The sequence below is a fragment of the Arvicola amphibius genome, chromosome 9, assembly GCF_903992535.2.
Source record: "Arvicola amphibius chromosome 9, mArvAmp1.2, whole genome shotgun sequence".
Lineage (NCBI taxonomy): Eukaryota > Metazoa > Chordata > Mammalia > Rodentia > Cricetidae > Arvicola > Arvicola amphibius.
This window is the reverse complement of record NC_052055.2, coordinates 115033818-115057429: the sequence shown is the minus strand read 5'-3', so window position 1 is coordinate 115057429 and position 23612 is coordinate 115033818. Positions and strand designations below refer to the sequence as shown.

Sequence of the window (23612 nt, the reverse complement as noted above, 5' to 3'; positions counted from 1 at the left end):
TCCAAGGAGACCCAGAAAAGGTGTCAGATCCACCCCTGGAGCTGGAGTTGCAGGCTACTATGAGCTGTCTCACAAGAGTGCTGGGGACTGAACTCAGGACCTCCACAAGAGCACTAAGCGCTCTGAAGTACTCAGCCATCCCTCCAGCCATTAAGTCTGCAAAGTTTTGAAGTGATCTGTTAGACAGCAAAAGGTAAACTATGCCAGCTACACGCTCAGACATCAGTGTTTTCCAGAAGAGCATCACAGTTGATAAATTGCCTCTGTTAAGGCTGCTCGTGGTATTTTACCAAGCGAATCTTACCACTTCCTCTTCTGAAGCAGTCCATTCACCACCTGAGACGTGCACAACTGAAAAAGATGATCTAATGTGCAAATTCAACCTTTCTGAGCCTTCGATAATCCTGGGCACTCACCTGCATGGGGGAAACAGCAGCTGCAGGAGGGGTTTTCATGGGACTTGGACTCAGGGGCGTTCGAGGAATTGCAGCTGCAGCAGCATTTGGTACTACAAAAATAGTAAATGAGAAAGTTAATAATAAACTTATCACGGTGCAGGGGGAGTTTCCTACTCATCTCCATGGAAGGATTTGCCTGTTAGCCAGTGCTCCTAATTTCCTACAAACTATATCCTGTGAACAATGCCTTACCTATGCTGAATACTCACAGGCAGAGCCTATGACACAGGTATTTCTTTTCCTACCAGACGAATGCTTTCCTAGGCCAGTACTTCATTTCTGCTATTTAATCACATGGCTAAAATACTCCATGAATCAATGAACTCTAAAGAAAGGAAAGAAGAGGGATGGGGCACAGCTCAGGGGTGGAGCACTTGTAGCATGTAGAGGCTCCAGGTTCTATCCCCAGCATCATTATTTATGTATTTTTAACAAGTAGAATAAAAGGCAGACATGGCAGTGAACACCTATAATCTCAGCACTTCAGAGGTTGAGGCAGAAGAGGATAACAAGTTCAGACTAGACTGAGATACTTAGCGAGTATTCTAAGTCATCTTGGGCTGCACAGTAGGATCCTGTCTCAATAAGTAAGGCACACACACAGAGTCACATAAGATCTACAGCCTTTATGAAAGACTGCAGATGTGTCTTCAGGGTCAGTGTTGTAAGAGCTACCTCATCAAGAGTCTAGCTTGGTTCTGACCCTGAAGAGCAGTGTTGTGGGCTGTACATAGTAAAAGAAGAGTAGCCCAGCGGTTACACAACCTTGATCTGCACTCCCTTCTATCATAAGATAATTACAGCATTTTAAACAAGAAAGACTTTCTTGAGGACAAAACAGGAGACTAGAAGCTTACTGGTTACTAACTGAAGATGGCCTGAACTAAAGTCGATGTCACTGAAAGTGAAGAAAGAGAACAGAACAAAGAAGTCCACGTTGGAAGTCAGACAGTGAGCAAAAGGGTTTAAGTCAAAATCCTAGGTTTCTGGTCCCAGTGACTCAGTAGACCCGTGCTGGCACTAGGCTTGAGAAGCGATGAAGCTGGAAAACACAGGATGCCTAGACATGCTCAAGTATCAACGTCAATGAGGCACTTGGGTATACAGAATTAGGAAATTTGGAGGAAGGTTAGGAGCTAGAGTTGCGTATCAGGAAGTCTGTGCATAAAGAAGATACGAGAAATCAGGAATGAGTGTGATCCATCTAGGGAGAAAAGATACTGCTGGGCAAGGGAAGTAGGGTGCGCAGCTGACACCAGGCTTTCTAAAGGAGTACATTCCACCCCTGCAGAACTTGCCTTGACTCAAGATACCTAATATGACATATGTGACATTACATACTACATGGCACTATATGATAAACCCTATATGCGAGCTGACGAGACAGAACAAAATGATACAGAATAGCAAACTACATCAGGCAATTAAGTCAAGCAAACAGAGAAGCACAAGTCTTGGGAACCACAGACAAGGACTCACTCACCTTGAGATGCACTGTCAAAAGACTTGATGAGGGTTTTTACTGTAGGAGTTGGCTCTGAAGAAGTCGAGGACCTTCTACTCAGCCCCATCCCTTGCCGCAAGGCTGCCAAATCTCTTTCAACAGCATTCATGTAGTTGTAGACCCGGCCTCGCTCTTCCTCTTGCCTAACAAAAGACAGTGGAATAAAGACATCTGCACGTATGAGAAAATACACATTTTAAAATTCCTGATTAAAAAGCATTAAAGGGTATCAGGGTTTGTTTTTTTGTTTTTGTTTTTATAAGTTGTACCAGTTGAACACAGCAATTGCCTGACCTAATATTCTTTGCCTGGTAAACACCAGGAAATGACGCTGCAATGCTCCTATCAGGTTATCCTAAGCAAGTTAAATAGCCATCAAGTTCCATTTTCATAAAGTGTCAGGTGAGGACATCAGTAATCAATTAGCAGTAAATCAGGAGGCAGACTGGCCGCAGCCTGACTAAACTGGGAATCTCTGGTTTTGTGCTGCCAGGAAGGCACAGCCCTTCTCAGTCATCTGGGAATTCACCAGCAGATCACAGAGGCTAACGCACTGTGCATACACACACAACAGAACAGAACCAAAAGTTCCAGTTCCCTAAGAATGAGACAAAACTGTCACAGAAAGAGAATCCCTGCAAAGGACTGAAAAGCTCATTAAATTGATTAAGGCCATAAAATATTTTATTCAGCTCTCTGAGTTCTAGACTAGTCTGGTCCACATACAGGGAGTTCTAGATCAGCAAATGTTACACAATGAGACCCTGTCTCAAAAAAAAAAAAAATAGGTAAGTAAATAAAAATCTAAGAATATTTTTAAAAATTTTATTTTCCAAATTAAAAAACTGCTAAGAAAAATAAGTGTTTTACATTTTTAAAAATATGTATTTAGCCAAGTGTGGTGGTGTATGCCTTTAATCCCGGCACTTATGAGGCAGAGGCAGGTGGATCTCTGCCAATTCAAGGCCAGCCTGGTTTATATATAGTGAGCTACAGCCAGGACTACAGAGACCCTGTCTCAAAATAAATAAATAGATAAAACAGAAATGATGTATGTATTTAACTGCTTAGAAGACAACTGTATTCTCATTTCTTCTGTATTCGATCTTCTGAGATATAAAAAATGCAGATCTCAAACAAATATGTGTCTGAAATAGGGGAGAATATTTTAATAACCTTTTCAGTACACTAAAATGAAACAATGGGTAGTTATCAAATTTTTGCTAGGCTAGAAAAGTAACTTAGGAGCTGGAGAGATGGCTCAGTGTGCCTGCTCTTCCAAAGGTCCTAAGTTCAATTCCCAGCAACCACATGGTGGCTCACAACTATCTGAAATGAGATCTGATGCCCTCTTCTGGCCTACAGGAAGACACACAGACAGAAAATTGTATACATAATAAATAAATAAATATTTTTTAAAAAAGAAAGAAAAGTAACTTAGTCCTGAGCCCCTGACTAAACAGGTAGAAGGCCCTGGGTTAAATCTGCACTGCCAAAGTGGCAGGCTTAGCTGCAGACTGGAGACGTAGTAGAGCACTACAGTACTTGTTGAGCAGGAATGAGGCCCCGTGTCTGAGAACCAGCACACCAAGAAGAAAAAAGTAGCTTCACTGTGGAAAATGAAGCCATGTAAATAAATTTCTCCTACCCTAGACACTAAAATTCTCTGGTCAACTAAACACTTTGAAAGACTTTTATCCATCTGATTCTGCAACATCATATATTGATCATAAGAAAAATACTGGCATTACACAGGCTTTTCAAATGCCTTGAATCATATACTACATTGGAGTCACATTTGCTAAATGATGGCATCAACATGCTCTAAGGCCAATGAGATGGCTCAGCAAAGGTTTCCTACCAAGGCTGACAACCCGAGTGTGATGTTCAGAATACACACGGTGGGAAGCGTATTCCACAAGGTGCTTTCTCATCTCCACATGTGCAGAATGGCGCACACACAAAATAAAGAAATATAATTAAAAAAAACTTTTTAAATCATCTTGCAATGGCAGATAAAGGTTTTCCACTCCCTTGAATACCTACATTTCATTAACAACAACATATACCACCAGGTGTTTTCCTGGATGAGACAGGGTCCTAATCACTTTCAAAGAAAATGTCAAAGAACAGAGGTTGAATAGCCAGTTTCTCTCCCAGTCATTCTCAATTAAAAACATTGTTCCATGAGAAGAAAGCTGCTCAGACTGGAAAGGTCACACGGTGTCCACCTCAAGGCCACCGCACACTGGGAAACACAGTGTGAAGCGGAAGTGCCTGCCCACACTTCCCATTCTGTCACACGGAAGGTTGAAAATCAGACCCTCCAAGACTGGATTTGGTAAAAGTAACCAAATCCCCTTTAAGAAGGATATTTTGACTGAAACCCACACTTTTCATGTAGGTAGTTTTGTACTTAAAAACATCACTCTGATAATCACTGCTTGTAAGATGCTATCTCTTCCTTTTTCAATAGTGTGTGTGTGCGGGGGGGGGGGGGGGCCCCACAGAGGCCAGAAAAGAGCAACATGCCCCGTCAATTGGAGTCACCTGATAAGGGGGCTGGACCCAAACTCAGATCTTCTGGGAAGAGAAGAAGTTCTCTTAACCATTTAGTTACCTCTCCCAGCCCCAAGATGCTGCCTCTTTTAACAGGCATTTCTTTGAAATATAAAGACTAGTAAACTTTCAGGATCCAGTGGAAAGATCCTTCAAGAACTGAATCTTAGGGCTCGATGATAGAGCACCTGCCTGGCATGTGTAAGGCCTTAAATTAATCCACCGCATGACAGACGGATGGACGGAAGGACGGCTGGATGGGTGGATGGATGAGTGGGTGGACGGATGAGTGGATAGACAGAACCAACTTCAATCACTCAGGGTTAACTATCAAATGAGGCATTTCTGATGAACTATTTATTAATAATATACAGAGAAAAAGAGTAATGCCAGCTTTATACCAGTGAAGATTCATTAAGCTTCATTCCAAGTTCTGCCTAAGGATGCCAATAAAAAAACATTTAGCAACACATTAGAACTAAGCACTAATTAAATAAAAGCTTTCAAAGATATATTGCCTTTCCCTATGCCTAATTAATAATTATTTAAAGTGAAGTAAAATCAAATTCTTAATAATAACATCAAACACATAAATTCTCTCCTCCACTCAGTCGGAGTCTCACTGTGGAACTCAGCATCCACAGGTATCACCTGATACAGTCATCTTTACGGATTTCCAGTGACCCCTGTGTGAGATGTGGGGGGTACTACTCCGGAGGTCACTGAAAAATGGAAATTCCGACAGTGAGCGAGGGAAAGAAACTTACACTGAACCGATCAGCTGTTTTCCCAAAACCAGTAACTCGAGTTTACTGGTCAATCACTTTGCAGGCATTAGTTCACTTACTCATTTCAAGACTATAAATCAATTCACATTGCCTTCATTCACAGGTGAGAGAACTGAGGCACAGGGCAAGTAGGACTGTTAACAGATCACACATCTACCAACGGCAGGGTCAGACGGAAGCCGACTGCCCACTTCCAGACTGGCAGACTGCGAGAGTCCAGACAAGACAGCACTAGTGGCCCATTCCGAGACTGAGGCTAAACTGTTTGTTACTGAAACACACAACTGGATTCTCAGAACATACTTGCGTGATTTTATTTCCTCCAATTCTTTTGTGAGTTTCTCATTTTTTTCTTGTGCCTCATGTAACCGCCGCTTTAGGTCACCAATCTCTTCTTGGGCTTCAGACTTGATATCATTTGCGATTACCACTGCAGTCTGGAGATCAGCCTGAAACTGCCGCCATTCTGCAGATTCTTCCTACATTAAAAGATTAATTTTTATTTCCAAAAAAGAGTAATGGAGATTTATTTAAAAGCAGTAAAATTTGTTAATGATTAGTTTGCCCTCGCGAGTCATATTCTTGAATGGTGAGGTTTTTTTAATCCCAAGAATGCTCTTATCTTATTTTAACAGACAAAGTAGCTCTTATCAGTGAATTTGTTCTAAATGAAGGGAAGACTTGCCATCTGGTCTCCCTACTGAGCCATCAAGTATTCAGAGTACTCAATAAATATTAATGAGAAAAAATGTTAGACTTCCCTTCCTCATGCAAATTTCAAAGCAAGTCTTATAAAAATAAATAACAATAAAAATTTAGAGCTTTACCTCTGAACTCTTAAGAAGGTATATAACTGTATTATGAAGGTACATAAATGGCATGTGAAAGTAGCTAAGTGGTTTGTGAAGGTATGTAAATGGCATGTGAAGGTACATAAATGGCATGTGAAGGCATGTAAATGGCATGTGAAGATATATAAACAGCATGTGAAGGTACGTAAATGGCATGTAAAGGTACATAAATGGCATGTAAAGGTACATAAATGGCATGTGAAGGTATGTAAATGGCATGTGAAGGTACATAAATGGTATGTGAAGGTACATAAATGGTATGCGAAGGTATATGAACAGTATGTGAAGGTACATAAATGGCATGTGAAAGCACCTAAGTGGTTTGTGAAGGTATATAAATGGTATGTGAGCCATACAGTGAAAATCTATAAATACTCTAACATCAAAAACCAGCAGGAAAAAAAAAAAACTAAAGGAAAAGGAAGAGGAAGCCAGAAGAAAAACTGAACTCAATATAGGCAGACACAATCATACAAAGAGACTGTAAGGAACTGAGTGTCTGCCGCTTCCCACAGACAAGAAGGATGCGGGTGTGGCTGGGCAGAGAAGTCTCCCTGGGGGCTTCACTTCCCCCAGAGCCACAGCTGGGCCTTGCATGAGCCCTCTCAACCTCAAAGCAATTTTCTAATACCACGAAAGCAGCCAGGACAACTGCGTCAGGACTCGAGGTCTATGATTAATACTCTCTCCCTCCACATCCTAGCAGCCTGGGTGCTGGCAGCTGACCCAACCCAGAGAATGCAGAAATCTTACACAGAAACAGCCTTGTTTGTGATTTTAAAATCAAAAGTTAATAAACTTTCTTTTCAAAATGTAATACATTCCCATACCACATCTCCCTAAAATTACTACCCATAAGTCACTGCTAGTACATCAGAACTAGGCAGCACATGAAGATCCGTCCTACCCGAAGTCTCCTGTGGAGGGTCTTGATTTCTCTTTCCATATCATGCTTTTGGTCTTGGAGCTTTTTAACAGTATCTGAAAACACAAAGATTAAATACTTCTCCTGAGACTTCAAGTTCTTAATGATATTACATGTTCCAGAGAAATGATATAAGAGGTGCTAAAATATCACCATCAAAACAGTTTTCCTGAGCTAAGACTTGTCTGCCTTTCATCACAGGACTTGAAAGCATGAAAGAATATTTAATTCAAGATCACAGTTTCTGCTTCACTTCCTAAGTAAACTGAAAGCAATTGTTATAAACATACATGCTATTGGCACAGAGTCAAGCAAAATAGCACTGACTGCTATTAAAATGTAAACTTTTAATCAGAGAAGTTACCACTCTAAACCATGTAAGCCTTATTCCCTTTAAACACTGGAATAAATTCAAGAAAGTGAAATCAGTATAATTATTTATACAACTAATTTGTAATATCCGGAGAGCTACCAATTAGTCTAGGGACTAGTAGCAGTAAATCCAATAGGAAATCACATACTGTTTGGTTGGAAGGAAACACTGCCTTTAAAGTCATGCACATAGAGAAATCTCTCAGGCGGGCACCATGCTGTAACTGTCCCTCTGGACAGCTGTCACACTCAGAACTCTGACAGCTCAGGAATAAGTCACTTCTCAGTTATGCACCAGAAAGGGCTCTTACATACGATGATAATCCTTTATTAAGATTTTGCCTATTGATGTTACAGTTCCCTCTCCACTATCATCCATATTCTTTCTCCTCCCCCCACATACACATAAAATAAAAGTAAATCCAGGGCCTCATATATGTCACACATATGTTTTCAGCCACTGATTATATATATTTCAGCCATGATTATATATATGGAACTCACTCTGTAGAACAGGCTGGCCTCAAACTCAGAGATCTGCCTGTCTGCTTCCCAAGTGCTGGGATTAAAGGGCATGCACCACCATATTCAACTTTTTTTAACCAGTGTGTGTGTGTGTGTGTGTGTGTGTGTGTGAGAGAGAGAGAGAGAGAGAGAGAGAGAGAGAGAGAGAGAGAGAGAGAGAGAGAGTGTGTGTGTACTCAAGTGTGTACTCAAGTGAGCACAGATGTACAGGTCAGGGACACACCTTTAAGAGTTGGTTCTTCTCTTCCACCTTGGGTTGCAGGAGTGAGTTCAGATTAATCATGCATGCATGGCAAATACTTCTACCCAGTCACTAATAAACCCATGATATTGTTAAATGATATGAATTAACTTCAGTAATAAAATAATGGTATCAATTATTATTATTAAAGCACATAATATTTTCTAAAGTTGGATAAAATGAGGCAAAACAATGGAGAGGACAGAATAAAATGAGGTACGGGACGGAGTGACAGCCCATGGCAGCCAATAGCTAATGTCTCCACTAGGAAACATTACCCCAAAATTGTTAGTAAAGTCAGGGCCCATGAAATAAAGTGTTCAAAATTTATTCATTGATCAACTATCATCTTGTAAGTATAAACCATGAATCAGGGTATTTTCTAGATAATGAAGATGTAAAGAAAAAGAGACAGTTTCCACATTCTTAGAGTTTTTTTTTTTTTAAAAAAAAAAAAGTTCTGACTGCACTGAACTAGCAAAGCAGGATGATGTCGTGGTCAAAGGATTCAGCTAGAGGCTGCCTCACGTGAAAGCTACAAGCTACTTCAGACCTCCTTGAACCTGGACACTGAGGGCCAGACAGGCCTCCCAGTCCAATCAAGGCAAAGTGAACATGACGAGTGGACAAGTCATGGCCCGGTTCCCTGCCGACAGAAACAAAGGAGACGAAACCAGCAGGGAAGCCTGGCTCCTTGTGAGCTCCCAGGGGGTGAATGCAGACACCCGGACACAGACAGCGGAAGGACAGAAGCTGAGGACACTGGGGAGTCTGCTTTTCTGTATACTAGGTCCACTGATGGACAGAGCTGTTTGTTGTTTCATTTTGATTCCAGGGTGTCTCCCCATTTAGTCCTTGTTGGCCTGCAACTTGCTACGAGACTAGGCTGGCCTTGAACTCAGAGTTACCTGCCCAAGATATTTTATAAGAAAAGCAGTCAAACAAAACAAAATTCTCTTAGAATTGGCTAAAAAAATGTTTTCCCGGGGCTAGAGAATTGGGTCAATGTTTAAGAGCACTGGCTCTTCTTCCAAATGACAGAGGTTCAATTCCCAGCACCCACATGGCACTTCACAACTGTCTGTAACTCCAGCTCCAGGGTATCCAAGACACATCCACACAGGCAAAACAGTCATATACAAACAAAATTCAAATTAAAAACTTGTTTTCCTTTTCTTCTGGTCACAGAGGACATCGTCAGACACAATTCACAAGACAGCCGACTGCAGGACAGCTCACCTTCAGCACCTGCTGTCACGATTCTTGCAGCCCACTAAACTCCCACGCAGTCTAATTTCACCAACCCCTTTTGTTCTGGTCCTTTCTTCACTGACCTCTACGTTCGTCTCCACAGATGGCACACAGTCCTTCTTAACGAGGCATCTGCTGCAGCTGGTGCTGCACATGAATTACTGCCCTGTCATTATTCCTTTTAAATGGAAGGAAAGCTGCCAGAGGACATGTTTAAACAGCATAAGCTGTATGAAACGGGTCTTCAGGGATATGATTTAAACTTTATGATCATGTCTGTACTTTTCCTCTGAGATAAAAAGTTAAGAAATGGCAATAAGCTTTTCCTTCCCGATATCGGAGGAGTGTCTATTTAAGTTCTTTTTTTAGAATACTGCCACTTAGCACAATCGGGGGTCACAGGAGAAGGAAGCATCCCCCCACTGGGGAACCTTCAGATGTGCTCCCTTCCTCTCCAGCTTTCCTAACGTGAGCGACACTGCCACCTACTGTCTTCAATTCAAATTCCACCAAAAACTACTATCTCCTTGTTTTTAAACCAGAGATTAGACCTCTATTTTTACAGTGCTATTTTTGTTCGAGAAACCAGATAAATTGCTGCTGCATTATTATTCCATCTAACTTTGTTCCGAGCAGTTCTGTGCACTGCTCTTCCTGTTTAGTAATGGCTCCATAATTGTCTCGCCACCAGTGACCTGTTGCCCCTGACAAATCAAGAGTAATCCATGCTAGCTCTGGTTCCATACCCACCAATCATGCAGATGTTACCGGGCATTACCATGGGCCCAGGCTCAGGCTACGGTACTCTCAAGAACTTATTAAAATCAACAACATCCATGACAACCTTCCTAGCCTCCAAAGCCCAGGAAGCTCTCTGGGTGCCATCAGCTACTTCCATCTGGTCCAACATTTCCCAGTGAATAACTAAATGTGATTTTCAGAGGAAAGGAAAGTCAAGAGCAAATAATCTGTGAAGAGACCTGGGAACTGTGCACAGAACCTGGAAGACACAATGGCTTCCAAATGAACTTTATATGGTTTTACTTAACTTTTAAATTTTGCTCGTCTTTATTCTCCCCTTCTCCAAAAAAAAAAAAAAATGTAAATTTTTTTTCTTAATTCTCAAAGATATGTTCACAATAAAAAAATAAGAAAACAGAAATTGAAACAAAATAAGATTATCTTTATTTGCATTAGACATACATCTTTCTAGACTTCATATGAATATTATTGTTTTGGTTTGGTTTTGTTTGAACTTGGTCCTGCTGTGTTGCCCAGGGAGGCCTTAAATTCCTGCAGCGGCAAGATGTCCTTCCTGTTTCGGGACTAGAAATGTACTACCACACCTGGCTAGCTTTCTCTCTCTCTCTCTCTCTCTTTTTTTTTTTTTTTTTTGGTTTTTCGAGACAGGGTTTCTCTGTGGCTTTGGAGCCTGTCCTGGAACTAGCTCTGTAGACCAGGCTGGTCTCGAACTCACAGAGATCTGCCTGCCTCTGCCTCCCAAGTGCTGGGATTAAAGGCGTGCGCCACCATCGCCCGGCTTAGCTTTCTCTTTTTTAAGCACAATAAGATTGTATTTGTACTGCTTCACAAGCCTGTAGTAAATAATGAAATCCACTATCAGCAAAGCCAGATGTGTAGCACCAACCAGATGGCCCCGGAGAAAGAACCAGATGTGTAGCACCAGCTATATGGCCCCAGAGAAAGAGCCAGATGTGCAGCACCAGCTAGATGGCCCCAGAGAAAGAGCCAGATGTGCAGCACCAGCTAGATGGCCCCAGAGAAAGAGCCAGATGTGCAGCACCAGCTAGATGGCCCCAGAAAAAGAGCCAGATGTGTAGCACCAGCTAGATGGCCCCAGAGAAAGAGCCAGATGTGTAGCACCAGCTAGATGGCCCCGGAGAAAGAACCAGATGTATAACACCAGCTAGATGGCCCCGGAGAAAGAACCAGATGTGTAGCACCAGCTAGATGGCCCCGGAGAAAGAACCAGATGTGTAGCACCAGCTAGATGGCCCCGGAGAAAGAACCAGATGTGAAGCACCAGCTAGATGGCCCCAGAGAAAGAGCCAGATGTGCAGTACCAGCTAGATGGCCCCAGAGTATTCCATCAATGGAACATATCAGAACTAGCTTTTAAAATCTATTAACGGAGTTAACATAGTTCCAACTTTTTGTTAAAATACAGCAAATGTCTTTACAAAGTTGTTCAGAAATTACTTGGAGAAAAGTTCCGAAAGTAGAAATGATGACAGAACACTTACAAAAAGCAACATGAGCTAATTCAGGGTATACTAGAACATGACTTGTTAAGTTTTGGGGGGTTTTGTTTTTCTGCTTTTTTGAAAAACTACTAATTTACTTATGGCTTGATAGAGTACAGTTTTAAAAGGAGCACAGTTGTGTCTGGCTATCATCTCCACGTTACATTTGAAACTTTCAGTGGTTCTAAACTACAGAAGTGCACTACGGCTGGTTCTGTTTCGTCCTCTAGCCAACAGACTCAGATCCGTCTTTCCAGTCTCACTAGCAAAACAGCAATGAGAACAGAGGAGACCCACACTGTGTCCATAGCTATTTACTAGATTACAATGGTTAAGCCTGTGGGACTGGAGAGAAGGGTCAGCGGTTAAGAGCACTGGATGCACTTGTAGTGGATCCAGGTTCGGTTCCCAGAACCAGCATGGTAACTTAGAACCATCTGGAACCCAGTTCCAGGGGTTTCGGCACCCGCTTCTGAACTCTTGGGGCACAAGACACATACACAGTGCACTTACATACATGGAGGTAAACTCATGCACATAAAATATATCTTTAAAAAATATAACAATAGACTATTTCCAAATGTGGTGTTAACAAAGCAGTCCTGCAGCAAGCACCCACAAGACACCTGCAAACCTATAATGCTGTCCTACAGAAGGTTCCTGGAAGACAACTGCAAAGTCTTCCAAGGGAGTTCTTATCACTCTTTTAGAAAGCTGCAGTGGTCACACTCCTTAACTGCACATAAAAATATTGCTCCCAGCCGGGCAGTGGTGGCGCACACCTTTAATCCCAGCACTTGGGAGGCAGAGGCAGGTGGATCTCTGTGAGTTCAAAGCCACACTGTCTGCAGAGCGAGTGCCAGGACACCCTGTCTGGGGGGGGTTGGATGGCTCTCTCCTCTTGCATGCTATCAAGCTTTTTAATCTTTCACATTTGCTCAGTGAATCCTGGCATCTTGTTTTGCTCTTTATTTTCTTTTCTATGTCAAATATCTTTGTTTTGTCTTTTTCTGATTTGTATTTTCATAAACTTTTCCTTCAATGTAATATATATATATATATATATATATATACACACACATACATACATACTCCATCACTCTCTGTCTTATTCCCTTGAGACAGGGTCTTTCACAGAACCAAAGCGTGCTATTTCACGTGGCCTGGCTGGCCAGTGAGCTCTCTTAAGTACACACAGCCATGCCCACCTTTCTATGTGATTGCTGGAATTCAAATCCAGGCCTCATGCTTACAGAGTAAGTTCTTTTACCCACTGCGCCAGCTCTGTCTCAATGAGACCCCGATGCTACTCATCATCATCATCACCACCACCACCACCACCACCACCATCATGTTCAGACAGGGTCTCACTATGTGGCCTTGGCCGGCCTGGAATGCATTGTTTAGACCAGGCTTGTCTTGAATTCACAGAGATCACCTGCCTATGGTGGGGTTAAAGGTATGTTGCACCACCACACCCAGAATAGCAGTCAGCTCCGGCTTGCTAGGTAGGTGATGAATCTCTAGCTTTATCTGGGGTGCTCTTCAGTTGATTTTCTTTAGTCGGCTGATTTCTTTTTTAAGATAATAAGATGCCCAGTAAGTCCTGGTTGTTATTTCTTTATTTAAGCATTAGCGACATATACACATTTCTTAATGACTGCAGGAATCACTCTTCTACCCACAGGCTTCTCATTCACGGTACAGCCACAGTAAAGACTCTGTTGATGACACGCATCAACAGGAGGACTGTACTCCAACCAAGGTGCCGGGTGGTACATCCATTTTACAGTGGGGCCAAACTGCTTTCTTTTCCCTCTGTATGGTCCTCTCTCCTGGTCCACACGGTAGCCTGCAGTTCTGTAGGCACCACCCACTTTCCTTTCCGACACCAAGGTCATGAGAAGAGTCCCGGCACCCAGTTCTACTCCTTTATCCAGAAGATTCCCAGTCCAACAAGGGTGGAGCCAGCTAAGTCGGGGGCCCCGGTACAGTGCCCAGTCCTGAGCGGGCAGCTCTAGTCACCCAGAGCTTGCTGGGAACACCATTACTCTGAGCCTCATTGTTCTCCTGGCCTGTAGGTTTTTCTATTCTGTTTTATTTCTCCATACCCGATACTATCTGCTTTCCACATTCCGGAAATTACTCAAAATCACTGTCTACTGGCACAAGCCAACTGTTTGCTATCTCAGTGTTAGTGTTACGAGGCTTTTATATTTCATTCAGTTTCTTTTTCTGGCGGGGGCGGCACATGGTGATCTGAAGCCATGTTCTGAACCGGAAGCTGTGAGTTTACATCACACCTCTCTGACTTAAATGCTAAAGCCATGGCCTAGAGCACAGAAGGCCAGGTATATACTGTATGGTGCCAGTATTATCTGGAAGACTCCTGGAACTCTAAATGTGTTGCAAATTTGAGATTATTTCATAGGTCACTAATCTCCATCCATTTTCTTCAACTGTTTTCGCCCTATACCTCATACTGCAGAATGAGCAGGTTCATCCTCAACTCCACTGCTCTTCATTTAGTTTGATATTTAAAGGATTGTAAGTTTTTTTTATAATACACGCTAAATCTGGAGTTGGAAAGTGTCTACTTGTTCCATTCTGTAGTTTTATTTCCCTGTAGTTTTCCACTTGTCCTTCCACTCTGAGCATGCGTCCCTCCACATTCTTAGTTTAGGAGCTGTCGTAATCCCTATGTATCAATTCCGGAATTTACATTGGGGTGAAAAAGTTACTCTACTTAATATGGGGTTTTTCGTGGGGTGACTGGAGAGCTACTACTATTGAATACAAGGCTTATTTAGGGACAGACGAATTGTAGTGATGTTTGTTAAATTATTCTACAGAAAAAATTTTGCTTTCTCAAATAAAAATTCTTTGTCATCAAATTCACGTAGCATGTGCTTAGTTAACTCCAAATGTGAAGATTTTTTAATATTTATTTTATTTATTTATTATGTATAAAATATTCTGTCTGTATATGCCTGAAGGCCAGAAGAGGGCACCAGACCCCATTACAGATGGTTGTGAGCCACCATGTGGTTGCTGGGAATTGAACTCAGGACCTTTGGAAGAGCAGGCAATGCTCTTAACCTCTGAGCCATCTCTCCAGCCCCAAATGTGAGGATTTTCTGGAGAAAAAAATTTACTGCCATCAAACTCTAGAGATCCAACATAAAGTATCTAAATTTGTTTAGACCCCAGAGAGAGAGGGGGAGAAAGAGAGAAGAAGAGAGAAGGGGAGAGGGAGAGCAACAGACAGACAGACAGAGGAATGTGGCAGCACACACCTATAATCCTAGAACTGTGGAAACTCAGAGGCAGAAAGGTGAGGAGTTTGAAACTGGTCTCAGGCCAAAACCCCAAACTGCTGGTATGAAGTTTTCCTAACATTCACGAGGTCCTGGGACCGATCTGTAACATTATTTTAAAAATCACTAAAGGTAGGGAGTAAATAAAGCTATAAAGAGACAATTTGGTGACAACTGGAAAAATCTAATTATAGTTACTAGCTGATAGTAGGAAACTAAGAGTAATTTTACTAGACATGCTTAGGAATTCTTCTTTCAGGGATCATACCTAGAAATATTGGTGAATGAAGTGTCATAGGGTGGAACTTATTAAGTAGCTCAACACACACAGAGACGGTGTAAGACTGTGAGGACTATCAAGTTTAAGCACTAAGTACTCTTCCAATATGATACATATTCACACTTTTCATCTCAAAAAGCTGGGAAAAAAGCTACATAGATTTTTTAATTACTCGGGATTTTTAGTCATTTTCTAGTTAAATTCCTTATGTTGAAAATGAATGATTTGTAGAGTTCTGCTGTCCAACCAAATCTTCATCATCTAACATTTTTCTAGCTAATGCTCAGCTACCACAAGATGTCGCTCTTCCCCCGCCTGAGCCATAGGGCAGCACGGGTTTACTAGATCGACAGGACAGAGTGAACTGCCAGAGTGAATCTGGAAAACGTAAAACCTTCTTACATGCAAGAAGCAAAACTGCCCCGCCCGTCTCTGAAGATTTATAAGCAGCTACTGGCAGGGGGTAGACAGAGCGGTGTAACCATGGGTGGCTTGCCTATGTGCCTATAAACAACCTGATTTTTAAAAAAAAAATCTACCTGCGTTTCTATAAGAAACCATAACGAAACTCACTGGTTCACACATTACCTGAAAGAGGAAGGAACCAACAGGAGACAGAATAATGGGCGAATGTGGTCAAAATATATTATATACACATAAAGATGTCAAAATGAAACATCCTTATGTAAGATTATATATGCTAATAAAACTTTAAAATGTATAATAAAGAAAGAAGCAAAATTAAATAAATTCTCTCAAATATAAAACATAAATTCAATCTAGGGCTGGAGAGATGGCTCAGTAGTTCAGGTCGCTTGCTGTTCTTTCAGAGTCTCCAGCACCCGTGTCAGACAGTTTACAGGGGCTCTGACACCCTACTCTGGACTCACATATGCATAGACCCACACAGAGACATGTGCACACACATACGATTTAGAAAATTAAAAAATAGATTTTTTAAAAAGAAAAAACTAAATACATATGCTTTTTAAGTTTTAAGTATTAAGTTCTTTGACTTTCTTGTCTGTTTTTTGTTCTGCCACAGACCTGACTGCAGTAGCTGAAGATGGCTCAGAACTCTAATACATTACTATTGAGCACTGCGTCACACACATGTCACTAAGATGAGGCCAAAGGTTTTTTTAAGTTGGAGATGAGAAAGTTCACGGCAGTCTGTCTCAGTTAGGGTTTCTATTACTACAACAAAACACCATGACCAAAGAACAAGCTGGGAGGAAAGGGTTTATTTGGCTTACACTTCCAGATCATAGTCCATCACTGGAGGAAGTCAGAACAGGAACTCAAGCAGGGCAGGAGCCTGGAGGCAGGAGCTGATGCAGAGACCATGAAGGAGTGCTGCTTACTGGTTTGCTTCCCCTGGCTTGCTCTGCCTGCTTTCTTAGAGAACCCAGGACCAGCAGGCCCAAGGGATGGCACCACTCACAATGGGCTGGGCTTTCCCCCACTGACCACTAATTGAGAAGATGCCTTACAGTTGGATCTTGTGGAAGCATTTCCACAACTGAGGTTCCTTCCTCTCTGATGACTCAGCCTTGTGTCAAGTTGACACAGAAAACCAGCCAGAGTACACAGTCAACATAATCTTCTCAGAAAGATTCTGTGCTGTCATTGGTCATTTCAACAGACGGGCCCGAGAATGCTTAACAAAACCTTAGTCAACTTACAGATTCAGGGTCAGCTAACCAGAGCTCAGAATTCCCAAGCTATAACCTGAAAACTGCCCACAAATGACCTGTTCTTCTTTGACAATATCTCAAATATCCCCACCAACCTATGAATAGGCCCAAAGCTGTACTTGCTAATCAACGCTCTGTCAAGGAATAATAAACTAATAGTGTCTAAAGGAGTACTGCACACATCCAATAATCTGAAGACTTTAACTAATGTGTCAGAAAAGACTACCCATTCCCTCCAGCTCTAATGTAAAGGACAGTGTATAAAGTGAGGCTGTAGCTCAGTGGTGAGAAAGTGGGATTTACATGGACAGGCTCCTAGGCTTCATCTCCAGCACCACAGGAGGAGGCAGTAGTGATACACCGTAACCCTTGTTCATAACTTAGGAGCTAGATGAAAGGCACACAAAGAGTTTTTTAAATGCACTGTTTGGAAATAATTTAAACTCACAAGAAGTAGCAAACAGTACAGACCCACTTATTCAGACGGCCCTGCTGTCAGCAGTGCGCTCGACTGCTCTATCACCCTTGTCTCTGATTCTACTACCCACTAACCTCATTTTTTCCCCGAACTCATTGAGGGTGTAGTAATCACAGCCCTTCATTGGAAAACTAGGTGTGTGGTTTCTAAAAACAGGGATATTTTATGCAAACACAGTGTAATTATCAACATCCTAAATGTATTATTAACATATCTTTAATCTCTTAGCCACAACTCAATTTTTGATTAGTGCCTTTATGTCATTTTTTCCCTGTAGTAATGGACCTGTCTAGACAAGGGTATTACATCTAATTATCATGTCTCCTGAATCTTCTGTTGTCTGGGACATTGACATTTCCATAGCCTTTCTCTTTCATGATACTAATGTGTTCAGGGCTGCAGCACCCTCCACACCTCTGCTATTAGACATGCATCGCCTTGTTTGTCTAATGTTTCTCAGTGGTCAGTACATGCCTCAGTCAGAACACATCCATGTGCCTCCATCACCCATACGAAAACCCTAAAGACTGCTCAGCTTTCCCTACTGCACAAGCAGTTGTTTTTCTTTTTGCTCATTTGTAACCAATAAACAAACAATTCATAAGATAACAGATTAGGTTCATATAAAAACCTGATTTCTCAACTTTCTTACAAATCCAAAACAACTACAAAATAAAGTTTAAAAAAAAATCTACTCATGCAAATACAATGAAACATGAAAATGGAAGTTCCATTCTACCATAAAGCAGCATCTTCAGGGTAATAAGAGAGTAAATTTAAAAAGAAGAACAGAAACCAGGGCTCCATAATCAGGGTGCTACAGGATTGGTCCTTTCTTTTTTTTATTCTGTACAGTCACAATCCTTAAAAGAAAATAAATGGCTTTTCTTACAGTCTAGAAAATAATTGATGCCATTAGATTTTCATGTTAATGATTTTGCTTAATTAGATACAATTTTCAAGTAATGCTTCTATTGAACATTTGAGAACAAAACATAGAAACCCAAACTTTCCCTCACGTGAGAAGCACACTTCTGTCAAATGTGAATTTATGAACGTCAGCTGTGCTATTGTGCCCAGACTACGTGCCAGTCAGATTATTATTTCCCACACTAAACACAAGCACACAAAGGGTGGAATAGAAAGAAATGGAGAGCTTGACTCTACTCACTCTCTAAATCAGAAATGATGAGGTTGTCGTGAAGCTTCACAGCTCGGTGCTGTTCTACTTCATCCTCAAGTTCAAAGATAGTCTCCTTCATATCGCTCCGTTCTGTCTCCTTCTCCTCCAGTTCCGATCTTACTTTCTCCAACGTCATATTCAAATCTTCAATCTGCTTCTTGGCTTCTTCCTGGAAAGCTCGGTACTCATCTTCTACCTAAAGAAATGGTGGCAGTTAAAGGGAGAGATCTTTTAAGATAAACTCTACAAGCAAAGTATTTACTGTTTGAGATGGAAGCTAAGCGTGAGCAGCCTCAGACAGACTGAAAACCTAGCTAAACACAACATAGGGACAAACCCCACTATGTCACTGACAGAAATTACACTGATGTACCATTGAACTTAACCAGATTATTTATAAAGCGTTTTGGGGACATTTCCTCTTCTCCAGTTTGGTCTTAAAGTGTGCATTTGATGAACAACTGGCACTACCATTAAAAAAAAAATGCTGTACTTATGACAAAAAAAACCCTCAAATCAAATATGAAACCATAAAAAAAAAAATTAAGACTAGCAATCTGGCTCAGCAGGTGAAGTGCTAGCTGCCAAGCCCGAGGTCTCAGAGCCCACATGGTGGAGGAAGAGGACATACTCTAAGTCACCTTCTGCCTCCTCGTGTGACTCATAGCACAGTCACACAGACACACATAAAGTAAGTAAAACATAACTTTTCATTTCTAACAGTCTCTCTCGTCGTAGCGCCCTCGACACGTACCTCCTAACTGTGTCTCTGAAAGTGGAGACTGTCAGACAAGATGGCTCAGGAGGGAAGGGCACTGCGCCAAACTGAATACCAGACTCCAATCCTTGGAACTCGCAGGAGAGAAAGAGAAAACCAACTCCCACAAGTTGTCCTGACTGACACCGCCCCCACCCCCCAGCAACACACACACACTCATCTCCCCACTTCTGATGTAAATCAAAGATGCACTAAAACTTCTCTCTTTAAAACTCAAGGCACGCGGGTGGGGAAGATCTCAGCAATCAAGAGCAATTCCTGTTCTTCTACAACCCTCGTTCAGTTCCCATGTCAGGAGTCTCAACAACTGACTAACTCCAGCTTCGAGGACTCTAACACCCCCTTCTAGCCTCTGTGGGCTGGGCACATACAAATGCGTCATAATAACACAAGCACACACATACATTAAAAAAGAACCAAAATATCAGATAGAATAGATAACTTGTACAAAAACACTCACTTGGAGGCAGGAGAGATGGCTCAGTGGTTGAGAGCACTGACTGCTCTTCCAAAGGACCTGGGTTCAATTCCCAGCACCCACATGGCAGCTCACAACTGTCTGAAGATCCAGTTGCAGGGGATCTGACACCTTCACACCAATGCACATTAAATAAACCATTTAAAAAAAAAAAAAAAAAAAAAAACAAAAACACTCACTTCCAAGATCATTCAGGATATAGAACCCTGGTCAGAACACGAGTAACCTAGCCAGCCATTCTGACTGAGTCTTCACTATTTGTGGTGGTTTGAAAGAAAATGGCCCCCAAAGAGAAAGGCACTATTGGGAGGTGTAGCCTTGCTAGAGAAAGTGTTTCATTGCGAAAGGATACTCTGAGGTCTCGTGGGCAGGGGGGGGGGGGGGGGTGTGCACTCAAGATACCACCCACTGTTCAGTTAACTTCCTGTTACATGCAAAATGTAGCCAACTCATTCCTTCTTCAGCACCGCATTTGCCTGCATGCCGCTATGTCCTGCCATGATGACAATGGACCTCTGAAACTAGGCACTACCTCAATTACATGTTTTCCTTTAGATGGGTTGTCACAGTCACACAACGGAAACCCTAGCTAGGAACCCACTACGCTGAACATCTGTGGCGTAAGCAACGGAAGGAATCATCTCTAAGTTCTCTGCCAGCAACAAATCCCAACCATGCTCTTAAAAAGTAGAATTAACTCACAATAAAATATTGAGAAAACTACAATTATAGCAAGACAAAAGGCAGCAGACACTGCCAATCCTTGAAAACTGAAATCCTGACTCAGCATCTACCCTGTGCCACGGTATAATAAAGATGAGGATATAAAATTCTCTATTGCCCAGAAAAAGGCACAAATTCATTTTAACTATAAACCATCTGGGAAGAAAATGAAAAGTGAAAACGACAATATTATAAGAAAACTTTTACTCTATTTAAGGCAGCTCATTTTAGAACTTGAGATGATTGTCAATAAAAGGCAATGGCACATTAAGCAACCACTTCTGTTTCTCAACAAGCTTGCTATGTATGGCAACTGGGTAACGCTAAATGAGAACAGCTTTACTTGGGCAATACCTTAGCAATGGTGTCCTGTAATCGATTGGCATCGTTCCGGGTATGAGCCAGATCTTCCTGCAGGCTACTGGCCAAAGTCTCCGCCTTTTCCTTGTCTAACCTAACGCTCTCCAGGAGGTCCTGGATATCAGATTTGTCTCCAGAGTTATGGATGGAGTAGAGCTCGGCCACTTTCTGCTTTTCATTCTCCAGCTGGGCCTTCAGGCGATTCATCTCTATCTGGTCACTGGCCACGGTAGCTTTGTACTCCTCTAGCGTGGCTGCCAGGGCTGCTTTGCCCTTCTGTTCAGACTCAATAATGCGCTCCATGTGGTGGCTGCGCTCTTTGAGGGCACCAATCATCTCCTGAGCTTCCTTGTTGTCTTGCTCTGCCATCTTCAGAGTGTTGCTTAAATGCTGCTGGACCCCTAGAAGCTGCTCTCGCTCGAAACGGGCATTCTCAGCCAAATCCATGTACCGCTGCTCTAGTTCCATGTAGCGCCCACTCTTTACATCTTCATCTATGACGTAAGAAATGTGATGCTCATCCAGAAGGGAACGGAAATATTCAATCTGTCGGCCAAAGTGTTCCAACTTATCACTCTGCTGACACAGTGACTCCATCAGGATGACCTTCTCCTCTCCCAGCCTCTCGTTCTCACTGTTGAGTTCTTGGGTAATCTGCTGGAGATCAGCAAGCTCTTGCAGAGTTGCCTGAAGCTCCTCGCTGGTACTGTGCTGGTTCTCTTCCATCTGGTGAATCCGTTCTGTCAGGCACGCAACGGAGACCTCGCTCGCATTCCCACTGCTCCCCTTCCGAGAGCGCTCTATGCTCGGGATGCCCTCTGACTCTGAAGACGAGGGGGCATCCAGAGCATCATCACTTGAGGTGAGGGGCTGGTACACCTCGCTGCACTCGCTGTCCAGGTTGTCCATAGAGTTACTGTGCTGATGGTCCATGAGTGTATTTTCATCTTGACTCAGGAGATCTTCCACTGACCCAGGGGCAGAACCTTCTACCGAAGATGTCAGAGTTCCTCCTCCATCGCTCTGGTTACCAGCGGTGATTTCTGGGCTCACGGACTGATAGCCAAACAGTTTTTCAGAATTGTCCAGCCTCTGCTCGAGGGAAAAGCCCAGGGCATTCAATCTGTCCTTCAGCATTCTGTTTTCATTCTTCAGCTGGTTGAGCTCCTCTCGGATGGCTGTGTTCTGCTCCTGCAGTTGCAGTAGAGTAGACTCCACATCAGTTGGCTGGTGAGCAATAATGGTTTCCTTCTCTTCAGACTTTTCATCGCCTTCCAAAGGATCCTCATTAATGCCCAGCTGAGCACGCATGTCTCGGAGTTCGTTTCTCAAATGTAAAATTTCCACATCCTTGGTTTTTGCCAGTGTGAGGAGATCTTTCACCTTGGCTTCCAAGGCGGCTTTGTCACTGATCTGATTGTCCGACTTAGACTTGCTCATGCGAATATCGCAGTCGGCAGCCGTGCGACTCCGAGAACGCTTAGCCAGGGCCACGTCATTAGCTCCCTGACTTACGGAAGGCAGTTTTTTGCTCTGATTTAGCCGTGTGCGTTCACGTAATCTTTCTCTGGTAGAACTGGATTCTTTATTACCGGCTGAAGTACTCCGTTTGGCTGAGGAACTAGTGCCTACATGTTTCAAACAAAGAATTTAAGATAAAATTAAAAACAAAATGCATGTGTTCAGAACCCAGGACTACTGAGCTGAAAGCTGGGCAGCCAGCCACACTGACCTAGACCATAAAATCTACCCTTCTCACGTATAAAATCAGATGTATAGCTTCATTAGAAGATGATCCCCTGGTTTTAAGGACTTTTGGGGCCTGGTGGCATGTGGGACAGAACGCATTCAGGGCCAGCCCAGACAACTTAGTGGCGGCCTGTCTCAAGACGAGAGGACAGAGGCTGGGGTTCAGCAGCTGGGCATCTTAGCATCTGCTAGGCCTCATGTTCCATCCCAGCATGGGGAAACAGTGGGAGGACACAGGACTACAAAATCAGGTCTAGCTCTTGTTTTTTGAAGTAAAAAATATTGCTCTTTATATTTTTTCTATTTCTTTTACACCACGCAAAACGATTATGTCAGTTGTTTTCAAAGGTTTAAAACATTAGCAGTTAAAATTTTTCATGATAGAGTGGTTGGCACATACCTGCAAATCCTAACACAAGAGGCAGAGCAGAGGCAGGAGGATTCAATATAGTGAGTTCCAGGCTAGTTGGGGATACATGCTAAGGTTCTATTTCAATTCCGAAGTATATTTTGTTCAATGAATTTGATCAATGTGTATAACACGCTTTTTACAAGTGGCAATAGTGACTACTGGCTAAATTATAGATTCTACAGTCACTCATTGACAGAAATCTTGGTTCGTCCATTTTACCACAGAATCAGGGTAAGGTAGAAGTCAGACTGGTTACAAGACAAAGGCAAGAAAGGGGAAGTGAGCATGGCACACAAAAGGACGACGAAAAGAAACAAGAAAAGGGGAATATTTATGGAAATTAATCTAGATTATTACAGCTAATCTTCACTGTCAAGCTGACTACATCTGGAATCAACTAGACCCCAGCCAGTTGGGCA

At 42.4% G+C, this 23612-nt stretch overlaps 1 protein-coding gene across 1 annotated transcript in view; it reads right to left on the bottom strand.

Moving 5' to 3' along the window:
* Positions 1-23612, bottom strand: part of Specc1l (sperm antigen with calponin homology and coiled-coil domains 1 like) — a 105912-nt gene that overhangs the window by 48920 nt on the left and 33380 nt on the right. The window contains exons 4-9 of the mRNA XM_038342547.1: positions 21027-22660; positions 18682-18889; positions 7068-7141; positions 5613-5788; positions 1942-2105; positions 417-508 (exon numbers count right to left, since the gene is read on the bottom strand). Coding sequence (XP_038198475.1) covers positions 417-508; positions 1942-2105; positions 5613-5788; positions 7068-7141; positions 18682-18889; positions 21027-22660 — 2348 coding nt within the window. The remainder of the gene's footprint in view (positions 1-416; positions 509-1941; positions 2106-5612; positions 5789-7067; positions 7142-18681; positions 18890-21026; positions 22661-23612) is intronic.